A 13,566-nucleotide genomic window follows, 5' to 3' on the forward strand; every position below is an offset into this window, starting at 1 on the left:
GATATCGGAATGGTAAGTGTGATTTACTTGACCCAATCGTCACAACTCCGCAGTCGGATAAGCACAAATGGTGGCAAATGACACTCACAAAAAGAGATTACTAATTCAAAATGTTACGTACATCCAAATCCCCTTTCCATTTGATCCTTTACTCTGTCATGAGTTCGCTTCCAATGCTTTCGAAAGAATATTGATATGGTAAGTGGGGTTTACTTGACGTCTTGACCCAAGCATTATAACCCCATGGTTGGATAAGCATGGACGACGGTGGATGATGCTCATAAAATGAGATTATGTGTACAAAATGTTAGTACACCCAAATCCCCTTTGCACTTAATCCTCTCTACTCCGACATGAATTTGCCTCCGGCTTGCTACAACCATATGGAAGAATAAGTACAAATGACAACGGATGATGCTTACAAAAATCAATATCAATATCAATACATTAAGTTGGAATGTATACAAAGAAGGCCTAAGAAGACAAAAAATGGAATCTAATAGTAAAATTGCTTTTTTTTCCTTTCAAATTACAAGAATGCCACCCTCTCTCTCTCTCTCTCACTTTTTTTTTTTAAATTACAAGAATGCCACTTTCTCGGTCTCTACTACCAACTCTCTCTCTTAAATTACAAGAATGCCATTCTTTCTCTTGCCATCTCTCTTTCCAACTGAGGGATACCTCAGCTCAACATCTCGGCTGCTAGGGGACCTAAAATCAAAGGTAGTCGAGCTCGAGCCGAGTTGAGCTAAGCTCGAGCTAGACGACACCTCGACCAAACTAAACAACACCTCGACTACTGAGGGAGACCTCGACTCAACACCTTGACAACTAAGGAGATCTTAGTTCGACACCTCATCAACTAAGGGAGACTTCAGCTCGATACCTCGCCTGCTAGGGAAATCTCAACTCGACACTTCAACAACTGAGGGAGATCTTGGCTTGGCACCTCAACTGCTAGGGAGACCTGCAATCAAAGGTCTCACAAGCCTAATTGAATGTGTACATAGGGTGTCACCTCGATCATTGAGGGAGATCTCGACTCAACACCTCGACAACTGAGGGAGACCTCAGTTCGGAACCTTGTCAACTAAGGGAGACCTTAGCTCAACACCTGCTAGGGAAACCTCAGCTCGACACTTCAACAACTGAGGAAGACCTTGGTTTGACACCTCGACAAATGAGGGAAACATTGACTCAACACCTCAATTGCTTTAAAGATATGCAATCAAAGGTAATCAAGTTTGAACTTTTAAGCTTTTGACTCGAGTCGAGCTCAAGCTTAAACTAATTTGAATCGAACTCAAGCATGATAAGCATGATAGTTTAGCGAGCTCCCGCAATGCCGAGCCCCCTCCGCTAGTCATATTATTGATACAAAATGTCCATTTGATCAACCCATTCATCAATAATAAGGGCGGGAAATTTCCGATCCAACCCATTTGATCAACCCAACCATCTACTTACAAGTTACAACTTATTCAAACCCAGCCATTTAATAAGCGGGTCGAATATGGGTTGAGAATACCTATCGGGTTGCAAGGGTTCGAACGCTGCAACTTTCTCCACCTCCGCCTCTCTGCCAATTTGCAGAGAAGATAGGTATGTTTCTGTTGGACTGACTCTTTGCTCCAGTGACCATTGATCGGTATGTTTACTTTCTTCTTCTTCTTCTTCTGTGATGATCATAATAGAATTTGTATACTTTGCATGTTGCATGTTTATATTTTAGGGTTGCAGATTAACCTAGGCTTCCATGTTGATTGCTAGCGGTCATGAGTCTTCCTGTTTGAGCCACCATCGTAGCAAGTGTGTCTTTGATCTCCTGAAGTTCACCAGTGACCTTGTGCAGATTAACCTCCACACGGTCGTGTGCTTGGCATGGTGGTGGGATCCAGAGCTCTGATACCAACTATTGGGTTTCTGCCCAACGCTGTGATCTCCTAAGTGTGTTAGAGAGAGAGAGAGAGAGAGAGAGAGAGATTTCAAACGAACATTCAAGGTAATTCTTTGTTACTATCTTTTCCAATTTATACATTCTACCGTAGCTGTAACAGCTCAAGAATCAAAAATCAAGATTATTCCCACTTGCATAGTTGGATACTCTTCTGTTGGCCGGTTTTATATCTGGATCTTGGCCCGCGTGCCTTTTCCTTGTATACACTTTCTGGACAATGGCTCTATTGCTGACCTTTGTTCTGTTCCTGGGTTGTAACAAATAAGGCTGAAGAAGAGAGACAAATTTGTGATTAATTTTTCATAGTTCAACATATTTTATTAGCTTATAAGTGATTAATTTATTTTTTTTATCAATATGATTGATGAGTTTATGATTGCCCGAGTTTCAGGATAGGTTTATAAAATCATCTAGTTAATTCTAGCAGTAGAATGGGCTTCTCACTGTACTAGGTCATGCTATCACCTATACTTGGTCATTTTTGTTCTGTATTTTGGTCAGCTTCAGCTGAGTTTAATTTCCAATTGTATTTTTTCCTGGTATTAGTAGGGATTTTTCTTCCTGAGATGATTAACAAAAGCTTTCTGATCATCACTGCTAAAAAAACTTGTCTATAGATTCTATATTCCTCCTTTTTTTTTTTTTATTTCCTACGAATTTAGCCTAATATTAAAATCTCGAAATGCTGTAGGTGTTTGGTTCTTACATGTAATTTGATTGGAATAACATCTAGAGTAATACTTTCCTTAACTTGGTTGATTAATATGCTATTCTCTAGCTGCTTGCTTGAGTGCACAAGTGGGAAAAAACACTTTACCTGCCCCCTTTCTTTGAAATTTTTTTGCTGCGGGTGTTTTGATGAATTATATAAGGTTGCATTATTATTAAAACATTCTTTCATGTTTATGTGAATTTCCAAAACACCCTTGCTCAGGCACATGATAAAACATTCTCTCCAAATGTGATTCTGTTTCTGAGAAACAGAAATCAAATGACTGTGCCAAACAAGACCATTGATTCTCAAGATGAAAATTCTCAGAATCCATTATTTTCTGAAAGGATTCTGAGAACGAGAATCCTCAGAATTGATGCCAAATGGGGCCTTAATTATTCCTATTTATGCCATTTAGAAATTGTTTCAAACATTGTGATTCCAGTGAACTTTTCAGGAGAGAGTAATGGGGAGGGTAGCCGTTGCAGTTATAGTGAGTTTGTGGGTTATTCCAATAACGTTGATGGTCAATCACATCATTCCAGAGCCTTACATGGTAAGCAGTTACTTTCATTCTTTTTACTTTTTTCCTTCAGATATACCCCTTTAGTGGTTTCCTTTGTTAACAGATGTAGCTGGATTTGCAGGATGAGATATTCCACATTCCTCAGGCACAACAGTACTGCAGGGGTAATTTCAGGAGCTGGGATCCCATGATCACCACACCCCCTGGCCTGTGAGTTCTAGAGTCTCATTTTATATGTTTATCCATTGACCAACTTAACATTTTTATCTATAGATGATATGACCAATTAAGGAAATAGAACTTAAATATACAAATGCAAGTATTTTGACAGCCATTTCATCCAGATAAGTTGATTTGACTCGTTAGTGATGTGGGTAGAGCAATTCTGATTAAGATTACAATTTTGTGAACAGTACAACTTAAGTAGCTATAAGAAAGTAGGAATGAGAAGAGGGACTACTTTTAAGTAAAGATCATTTTATGTCTGACCAAATTGAGGTACAATGAATGTTTTAATCTTATTGAGAAAAGAATATTAAGAAGCATAATAAATTGCATTCTGAACATTCTTTATATAAATTATAAGGAGTGAACCTGAAAAAGCAAATTACACAGATATACAAGTACACATGTAACTAATAGTGATAATGAATATTTATGCAGTGTATAGGGTAAATTGCACATAACCTCCTATGTTCATTTTTTCATTGCTTTACCGTTCTTATCATTACCACTGTCATTTAGGTGGAATAACTTTACTCATAAAAAAAGGTGGAATAGGGATGTTATTTTATTTTATTTTTGTTTAGGAGGCAAACATAAACAACTATGCTATTGTAGGATAAAGATGATATACAAGTGGGGATCAAGAGGCAACATGCACCCAAATCTACATAACATGTTAGAAGGGGAAGGGATGGGCATCAATTCATAGGTCTCATAAGTGGCAACCCCGGATTTTGTCAACTTATCTGGTATTGCATTGAAATTCTTGGAATCTAATCTCATTAAGCAGTTTTGTCTATCGCTAAGGGTTCCTTCCAAATCCTTGCCCCCATCTAATAACATTAGTGAAATCCTTTCAGTCAACAAGAAAAAAAGGAAAACCTTCTAGGAGACAAATCAAAAGGCCATAACTGTTGCTTTAGTGGATGATGATGTTGATAATCTCCCCATGCATTTTTGTGTCATCCAGATTGGCCACCTACCCTTCCCTGGGCTCTTCCTGTTACCTGTGCTGCTTGTGAAAACTTTCCATCTTGGCCTTCTTTGAACCTTTTATGTGAATAATAATCCAATTCAGATGGAGCAAGATCGGGTAATAAAACTTGAACTCTGGATGGTGAAGCTAATTTACAACTACCCATTAATACTGTCTGTTTTATTGTGGGAAATGAATTTTGGTTACTGGATTTTCTTTTGACCCAAACTGATGGACAAATCAAGCATCTGATGCATACTTCGGTCTTATCTTTTAATTGTATGGAGTTAGGTGGCATAGAAACACATGGGATTATTTTATACTACTTAGAGCATTTTCTACTTAATCTTTTATTTTATATCGTGAGTCTAAGCAACTTTAGGGGACTATCAGGCAAGCCAAGGCTGCTATTTGAGTCATCATGCCATCATTCAATGACCTGGCTCAAATACCAACTTGCTGTCCACTGAATCTTGTGAATGTGGGATCTCCATGATTTCATTAGTTCTTTTGTTACTTGATGCTACAATTCTACATCAGCATATTCATAGCATTACATCACCATAAAGATGTGTAATCACTTGACTAGAAGCCTGAAATTCAAGAACCTTCATTGATACAAGTTTATAGAATATGATTTCAGATGTTCAGGGTTTATGCAATCATGTTTCTATTGTACTGATTTACAGGTGCTTGGGAGTTTTGAGCTGATATTTTTTGAGGCAATGTGGTTTTTCAGTAGAGGATTATGCTGGGCCAGAAAGTTTTGGTCTAAATCTAGGTTGTTCCTGTAAAGGTACAAGATGAGCTTGAGGCAGGCTCATAAGCAGATTTATCTGATCCCCTAGTTGGATATGGATAAAGCTGGGCCGTGGGCTGCCCCCTGAACATGTTTTGGAGCTCCTTTGGCAATGGAATGGCAGAGGTTTGGGTCAGAGAGGGAAAATATTTTTGTGTATGCTGACCCACCACATTGATGTGGGGAATGTGTGAAGAAAGAAACAAGCACATTTTTGAAAATAAGACAAGAACCACTGAAGATCTTATATCTTGCATAACCTTTTGTGCAACAATTGGGTGGAAAACTCTGATTCTTTCAAAGGCATTTCCCATTCTGGTCTACAAAGGAATTTAGTTGAGATTTTATACTCTTCTTTGACTCTAGTCTCTGTCCGAGACTCCCTATTAGGGAGGTGGGGACGAGATTAAACTTATATTGAAGTGCGGTAGGCAATCTGGGGGAGGCTGGGATAGGAGGTGCGATCGCGGGAGATGGAAATTTTGTTGGGCTTTTAGTGGCCTGATAGGGATTACGGATTGTATAAAGGCTGAGATTGTTGCTGCTTTAGGAGGTCCTCAAATTGCAAGGAAACTGGGTTTATCTTTCCCAACCATTGAAGGAGACTGCACAAACACCATAAAATGATTAGGAGAGAAGAATAGTGGCCCTCGGAGACTGGTATATTTTTTGGATGAGGCCAGAGACATCATGGCCCTAATGAACGTAACAACTAAGTGGATTCCTAGGGAGTTAAATTCATGGCATATGGTCTAGCAAAATCTGGGGTTCATAGGGATTCTTTATATAGTGCTTGCCCTCTACCATTGTAATCACCTTGGAGAGTCCTTGCTTTACAGCTGTACATCTTCTCATGTACCCTGTTTCTTACCTTGATACTTAATTTTTTGTTATTTTCTTCAAAAAAAAAAAAGGATAAGAAATGGTTGATCTGAACTGAGCAATCTGGTGAACCAATTAACTTCTAACTAGTGTACTAGACTTTGGGCCTAACTAATATTTTATCTTTTTTATGAAAGTTGATGTCATGGTTCTCACCCAAGTTAGCCTCATGCTGTTTGTTTGACTGGCATGAACAAATCACTGCCACTAGCCTGAACAACCTCAATTTCTGGTTTTAAAAAAATTGCTAGAAATTATTAGGGATATTTCTGTTCTCCAGGTTTTGTCTAACATGAGAAGTTACTATTATGAAAATGCAAACTAATATTGGGTATTCTTTGGATATCGTCAACTTAGTCCAGCCTTCATCCCAGCTATTTGGGGTTGGCTACACATCCTGTCCCATCACTATGCTTTATCAAGAACAATGTTTTCTGTCAAACTGGAAGCCCTTAGATCTTTTCTTACTACTACTACTACTACGCTTTGTTTGGTATTTATCTTGCTCTTTTAGAACCTTCTACTTGCATGAAGTCAATGTTTCACGTATCCAAATACTGTAATATGTTTACCATTGCCTTTTGACTTTAAGTTCCTCAGTATCATGTAATGTCTTATTTCTCAATCTGTTCAACTAAAAGGACTAACATTCACTTGGTGCCCTTTTGGGAGAAAGCTAGTATAAGTAGAAATACTTAGTTTTTTTTTTTCAAATAAGATAAAAAATATGGGAAGTTGATATATGCAATTTAAAACCATTGCAGGTACTATCTTTCACTTGCACATGTTGCTTCTTTGTTTCCAAGCATGTTGTGGTTATGGAGTTCTTCATCATTTTCTGATCTTTGTTCTACTGCAATTCTTCGATCCAGCAATGGTGCTTTGACAATCATCTGTGCCATGCTTTTGTTTGAGATACTTGTCCATTTAAGACCAGATCTCGATGAAAGAAAGGCAACATTGTATACAGTAGTTTTAGCATTATATCCCCTTCATTGGTTCTTCAGTTTTCTGTATTATACAGATGTAGCATCACTTACTGTGGTGCTTTCTATGTACTTGGCTTGTCTGAAGAAGCATTACCACTTTAGTTCACTGGTAAAGAAACCGGTTTAACTCTTTATTTATCATCCTTTACCATGATATTTCCCTTCTAATCTTCCGCTTAATTGATTCCTTTTTGGAACTGGGTTTTCACTCTAACATGTTTATGAAATCTAAAACTTATTGGGAAGTTGATGTCTTCCGCTTAAAACTTGTTGTTAATTTGGTCATATTTCATCCTTTTTTACCATTAGCAGGCCAAGTTTTTATCAGTTCAATGTCCTTGGCTTCTGCCTTAGGCTCTCCTTATATGATTCCTCTCAGCCAATTGAGCTGGAAAAACCTTTGAATAACTTGTTACATGTCTGTATTTACCAGATTTTTCTCTGCATTTGCCATTCTTGCTAATATTGAGGCAATCCAAAATTCTCTTTGCTCTTTTGGCATCGATTCAGCTACTTTCTTAAATCACATTTCCTAAAGATTTTATGTTATAGTTTCTCACTAAATGCCCTGGTTATGGTGATTTGTTTCTTAAAGCCCTAGTTTCCTTTTCTAAGTAGCTCTGTTCCCTGTTTACACAGTATTGTCATCATCACCATGTGGGTCTACTAGTTGGGTTTTGGGGTTCAAAAGGAGTCCTAGTGGTCCTCTTTAAACCCTTTATCTACAGAGTAGTTTCAGACAGAAAACCTTTCCATTGTTCAACAAGTTCTGGCTTTATAGGTTTTTTTAATTAACAAATTATAAATCTGGACACTCGTAGAAAACACACACAAATTGTAAATCTGGACAGCTATTATTATTGATTGAAAATTTCAATACAAGGTAGCATATGTGGTTCATGAACTGAGAAAGTGAATAAATAACCACTCCAGAGGGTTCCCTATAAGATGCACAGTTTGGGTTGGCCACAGAATCCCCTCTGCATGGCATAAGTAGATGGATCAAGTAGCAAGTTTCACTACATGGCCTAATTCAGAAACCTCTTTTCCTACTAACCATTGAGTTTACCAATTGAAAAAAGGAAAATGATTTTATTATGAAATTTGTAATTATTGAAGAGAACTTTCTTCTTCTCTAGATGTCACTTAATTATGCCTCTATTTTTACAGCTTGGGGCCTTGGCAATACTTATTCGGCAAACAAATGCTGTATGGGTGCTTTTTGTTGCTTGTGATGGGGCTATTACATTTTTAGGTTCACATCAAAATGTTAATGTGCAACTGGATGCTTCTGATGTATCAATCAGGAAAAATGCTCAGTTATCTGAAGAGAGGAGTGTCCCAATGGGCACAAACTTGAGAAAGCGGAAAATGTTGGGTGTGGTAAATATTGTTAACCACTCTAGTTCTGCAGCAAGTTCATCAACTCATGTTCCAGGTTCTGTTTAGTATCTTCTTCTGATTTTTTCTTGGTTTTCTTAACAGTTGCTTCTTTTTGTTTCTTTGAGTGTGCTTATGAGTTTCTCCGTGGCATCTTATTATTTGGTAAAATTTCAGGGTATGCATTTTCCTGACATTTCGAAGTTCTGTGCTTTGATAACCATAATGGTTGCCATAACTAGTAGTTGACCAATACTATATGAAGATACACCACCTTCCCCACCTCCTCACCTTCTTGTGTACTAATTTGCTTGCATAATTAATGCAGTATTTGAGATTGATAGATTCTTTAACATTGTTTTTCACTTGGCAGGGCTGCACACAGATTTGATCAAATTCACCATGGATAAATAAATAAAGCATGAATGTGAATTCAATTTATTTATATATCTTGAAATCAGATTTGAATTAACGCTCAATAAATCTAATAAAACTAGTGTGCTTATACAAAGTTAAATATAAAATAAGAAAATATATTGTTGCAGACAAAAATAGATTTTATCTATATCCTAAATCCCACTTAACCCTAAAGAATTAAATTAAACTTTTACAAATAGTCCTTTATATATGTATATATAATAAGAATGGATTGGATCAAGTGATATCCAAATTCAATCTAATTAATAAACAGATCAGATTTTCAAATCCAATTTAATCTGATTATGGTTAAATGGATATCTGAATCCAACTTAAATGAATTGGATTATTGGCGGTTCTATTGACTTTGGCCTCTTTTTTTTTTTTTTTTTTTTTCAGAATTTGCAAAATAGGTCTGGTTTAACCTACTGTAGTGCCATAGAATAAGTTGGACAAATATTTTACACTTTCATTTTGTTGGGCCTCCCTCTGGCTGAAGAAATATTTTTCTTCTAGGTTTGCTTATTAACATTCCATTTCAACCATACGTTTGGTGAGTGTGGATTGTAAACATGCTGTCTGTGTCTCTTTTTTTTTGAAAAGTTGGAATTTTATTGAAAGAAAGATATCAGCAAGAATCCATGTCTTCCCATATTCTCTTTTTACACTTTCTGTCAATGAGCCAGAAAATCCATTAGTGCTTAAATCATATATAACTGTAGGGGAATAACCTACAATATGCTATTATCCAATACTGAATCACTGATATGAACACTTGGTAAGCATTTGGTTTTGCATTTTTTTCTTTTTATATAGCACATAACATATATAAGATAAATCAACATAGCTATATAACGATACAGGGAACATAATTTAACCCATGACATCCCAAAAGGTTACTGCTGCAACTCGCTTCTTGCAAAAATCTTTCCTACTTTTTAATGCTGAGCTGAAATCAATCAAATTTACCGGAATCTTTCCCAAAAATTTACCCTAGGTATAAACCTGAGGTACTAAGTTCTGTATTTTTTTTTGATAGGTAAAAACGAAAATTTTATTAAAAAAAAGAAAAAGAAAAATTACAAGATGGTGGTGATAAGACATCACCCAATTACAACCATTAATAAAAGGATCCAGTCTCCGAAAAGATTTCCATATTACATATCTGAATTCCCAACCCTTCCCCTGAAATTTCCCCCAGTTCCTCTTATCAGGATGTCTGAAAACTGGATGAACCATAACTTAATCAGCAACTGACCTGCCTACTATCCCACCCATGTTGTAGAATTTGGCATCAAAATTCTTCTGTTACTCTCCTTCCAAAAGATCATATCAACTACTTCCAGTTTAGTTTCTCGAAACAGCGCCGCATCAGGACTTTGATTTCTCAAAGTTTTTGCAACATCTCTTCTTCTTCCTCTCAGTCCTCTGACAGTGTTTTTGATCAGCAGAAGAGATTAATTTATTAGATTTAAAGAAAGCTGTAACAGTACAGATGATGACAGGTATGTCATCCCCAGGAGCTTATCAAAATGCAGTTACAAAGAATTCCCAAAAAGGCTGATAAGTTCCTAGCATCCCAAAGTACATCAGATTACAATTTAGCCCAAAACAAGCCATCTCTATCGGCTCCTTACTTTGCCAATACATCTGCCATTCCATTTGCAGACCTTCTTATCCACCCAGAAGTGGAATTGAATCTCTTTGACAAGGTGTCGATCTCCCTAAAAGCATGTCTATATTTCCATGGAGCTGATCTGATTTCTTGGACCAAGATATGACTAACTGATAATCTCCTTCCACTTCTAATTCCTTTGCTCCAACTTGTATAGCAAATCTTAATCCTTGTAAGAGAGCCATCATTTCAGCTTGTACTGAATCTCCAAAGCCAATTGGTCCTGAAAATACTGCCACCACCACTCCTTTGTGGTTTCTAAAAACACCTCCTATTCCTGCTCTTCCTGGATTCCACGTGATCAGCTTCATTTTCTAATACAGCCTCCACCCCTTCACACTCTGTCGTTTGTTGCTCTTCATCAACCATGCCCCCCTCCTTTCCTTCCTCTTCCTCCCCCCTCTTCTCCCGTTTCTTCATTAACAGAATTTTTTATCTGATCTGGTCTTCTCTTCTTTTCCTCTCAAATTGTATCAAATGGTATCTATCAATGGTATACTTTTGCATGAAGCAAATAAACTAGGTGCTGGATCCAACACTTGATGTGTTTCTTCAATGAGTCTCCTGGGTTGCAATTTGGTCCAATAAGACAAGTATAACCACTCACTTGGTTGACCTTAGTTTTTTCTGTATTATTCTGGCCACAAAGAAACATAATTTACCAGATCGCAATCAATACTGTATTTTCTTTTTTTCATTTGAGTTTAGTTTTTTATTGGTAGCATTCTGGCCTAAAAGAAAATAATTCACCAGATGATTACAATCAATGCTGACGATCAGATATTTGTGTTTGTCTTTTTGGAAAACTTGTAGCTGACACATTCTTTCTTTTTTTTTTGATAGATCAACTGACACTTTTTTCTGTACCATTACTTCTGTAGCAGGTCTGCTTAATGAGCTTCGGGTGATTATTTTAGGGATGTGGCATTTGAAGTGGGAGCTTATGGTTTACTTTGGTCCATTTCTTGTGGTGTTGCTGACCTTTGCAATGTTTATCCTGTGGAATGGGAGTGTAGTTCTTGGTACCAACCATTTTCCATCTTACTTTGTTCAGTCATTTATCTTGAATATGGGACTTCTCATGTTTGCTGAAACTCGTGATTTTACAGGTGCAAAGGAAGCTCATGCAGTGTCTCCACATTTTGCACAGATAATGTATTTTGGTTTATTTTCTGCTCTAGCCATGGCTCCTTTGCATTTCAATTTACAACAAGCTGCTTTTTTGCACCAATCACTTCGGAAGAGAAAACCTCTCAGTTTCTTTCAAGGAATTATTCTTCTTGCTGCTGGGATTGTTTCAGTGCATTTTTTCAGGTGTGATGCATTTCCAATTTTATATGGCTAAAGCTTCTTCAGCAAAATTTTAAGGACTTTTTGTATCAGGATTTTAGAAAAATGCATGTGTCAACATTACCAAACATGAAGGCTTTCTTCTCTCCTGTGAGCAAGTTTGCACGTGGAATGTTTATTTTGCTTGGTTTCCAATCTACCCCTTCCCCCAACCACTGGGAAAAAAAGAGAAGCAAGGGCCCTGGACATGGGAAATTAGCATCGGGACAAATCAATAGTAGTCAATTTTATATTAGTACAATTGTTTCCATTATTAATATTATGTCTCACTAATTTGCCTTGGCAGCATTGCTCACCCGTATCTTCTTGCTGACAACCGACACTATACATTTTATCTCTGGCGGAAGGTCATCAAAGCTCATTGGTCAGTGAAGTATCTTTTAGTTCCAGTATATGTCTACTCGTGGCTTTCCATCTTCAGTACCTTGGGTGAGTAGCAGACTTCTAACCATTGAACATTAATTCAGTTCCAGATCCACTGAGGAAAGTGGTTTTGTTCACTTGGCAGGGAAGATTCAGAAGAAGATCTGGGTATTGGTGTTCTTTTTGGCCACTGCTGCAGTTCTAGTCCCTGCTCCACTGATTGAATTCAGATATTATACTGTACCATTCTACTTCTTGATTCTCAATTCTCGGATCAGTGATACCAAAAGCTATCTTATCATGGGGATGCTTTACATAGCAGTTAATATCTTCACAATGATGATGTTTCTGTTTCGGCCCTTTCACTGGAAACATGAGCCTGGGACACAGAGGTTTATCTGGTAGATAATCTGTGAGACGCCAAAAGGCTTCATCATCCCTTGACCCTAACCTTGCAGGAAGTTTTGTTTCCTATTGTAAATTTCGTAGTCTGGTCAACATTGTGCAATGTCATACATCAGGTTGCATGAGATTATAGAATGAACCCAAACCAACCACTCTCCCCCCGCGCAGACTGATCAGAGCCTCAGAGGGGAACTGGAGGAGAGTGAGACTCTGGATCATGGAGAACAGAAGTGGCTGGCGTTGGCATGTTTCTTGATATTTTTTGTGTTGCCATAAGATGTGATGAATGGTCATGCATATGAAATTTTATCAAAGCTATTCAAGTTTCAAGATGAACAGAAGTGGCTGGCGTTGGCATGTTTCTTGATATTTTTTGTGTTGCCATAAGATGTGATGAATGGTCATGCATATGAAATTTTATCAAAGCTATTCAAGTTTCAAGATGAACAGAAGTGGCTGGCGTTGGCATGTTTCTTGATATTTTTTGTGTTGCCATAAGATGTGATGAATGGACATGCATATGAAATTTTATCAAAGCTATTCAAGTTTCAAGATAACTCAGTATCAGGATTCTTCAAATATGCATTCAATGAGAAATTCAATCTTTTTCAAAACCTTTCTCTACTACGGGCCAGTAATGGGTATACTATGATGCCAACGAACGAGCCATTGGTTAAAAGCAATTTCAATCGACAATGTAATCCAAAAAAGGAGAGGGAACCAGGACAGTTCTGATGAAAAGGACAGATATACGCATATACATGCATGTTTCAGGATCCGTTTGGATTGCGGACAGGACCGGAATCGGAATCACCTATTCCTGGTGTTTGGTTTAATCGGGAATCGGGATCGGAATTCAGAACTGTCATGGTTCCCACTCAACCAAACCATATGTCATTCCGATTCCAAT

The 13,566-nt window shown here is 37.5% G+C and overlaps 1 protein-coding gene across 13 annotated transcripts; it reads left to right on the top strand.

Annotated features, from left to right (window-relative positions):
- Window positions 1-1,305: 1,305 nt before the first annotated feature.
- On the top strand, window positions 1,306-12,997 carry ALG10 (DIE2/ALG10 family). Of its 13 annotated transcripts, none has more exons than XM_088958892.1 (10): window positions 1,306-1,602; window positions 1,733-2,002; window positions 3,127-3,225; window positions 3,317-3,405; window positions 6,842-7,175; window positions 8,237-8,504; window positions 11,423-11,560; window positions 11,648-11,852; window positions 12,175-12,317; window positions 12,397-12,997. In XM_088958892.1, the coding sequence occupies exons 3-10, from the start codon at window positions 3,136-3,138 to the stop codon at window positions 12,654-12,656; spliced, it is 1,527 nt and encodes a 508-aa protein (XP_088815018.1). In that variant the 5' UTR covers window positions 1,306-1,602; window positions 1,733-2,002; window positions 3,127-3,135; the 3' UTR covers window positions 12,657-12,997. The 13 variants fall into 13 exon arrangements, with proteins under 13 accessions (XP_088815018.1, XP_088815011.1, XP_088815019.1 ...); XM_088958885.1 differs by having other exon boundaries at window positions 1,310-1,602; window positions 11,420-11,560; XM_088958893.1 differs by having other exon boundaries at window positions 1,442-1,648; window positions 1,853-2,002.
- The last annotated feature ends 569 nt before the right edge of the window (window positions 12,998-13,566 follow it).

This window comes from Nelumbo lutea, chromosome 8 (genome assembly GCF_056320005.1).
Source record: "Nelumbo lutea isolate HS-2025 chromosome 8, American lotus-T2T, whole genome shotgun sequence".
NCBI lineage: Eukaryota > Viridiplantae > Streptophyta > Magnoliopsida > Proteales > Nelumbonaceae > Nelumbo > Nelumbo lutea.

What these genes read in the sequence shown, in the direction of transcription:
- ALG10 (XM_088958885.1), top strand. Translation starts at nt 3,136, where the DNA reads ATGGGGAGGGTAGCCGTTGCAGTTATAGTGAGTTTGTGGGTTATTCCA. An exon ending in ATCACCACACCCCCTGGCCT is followed by an intron (nt 3,406 to 6,841) that starts GTGAGTTCTAGA and finishes AAACCATTGCAG; the next exon opens with GTACTATCTTTCACTTGCAC. An exon ending in GAATGGGAGTGTAGTTCTTG is followed by an intron (nt 11,561 to 11,647) that starts GTACCAACCATT and finishes GTGATTTTACAG; the next exon opens with GTGCAAAGGAAGCTCATGCA.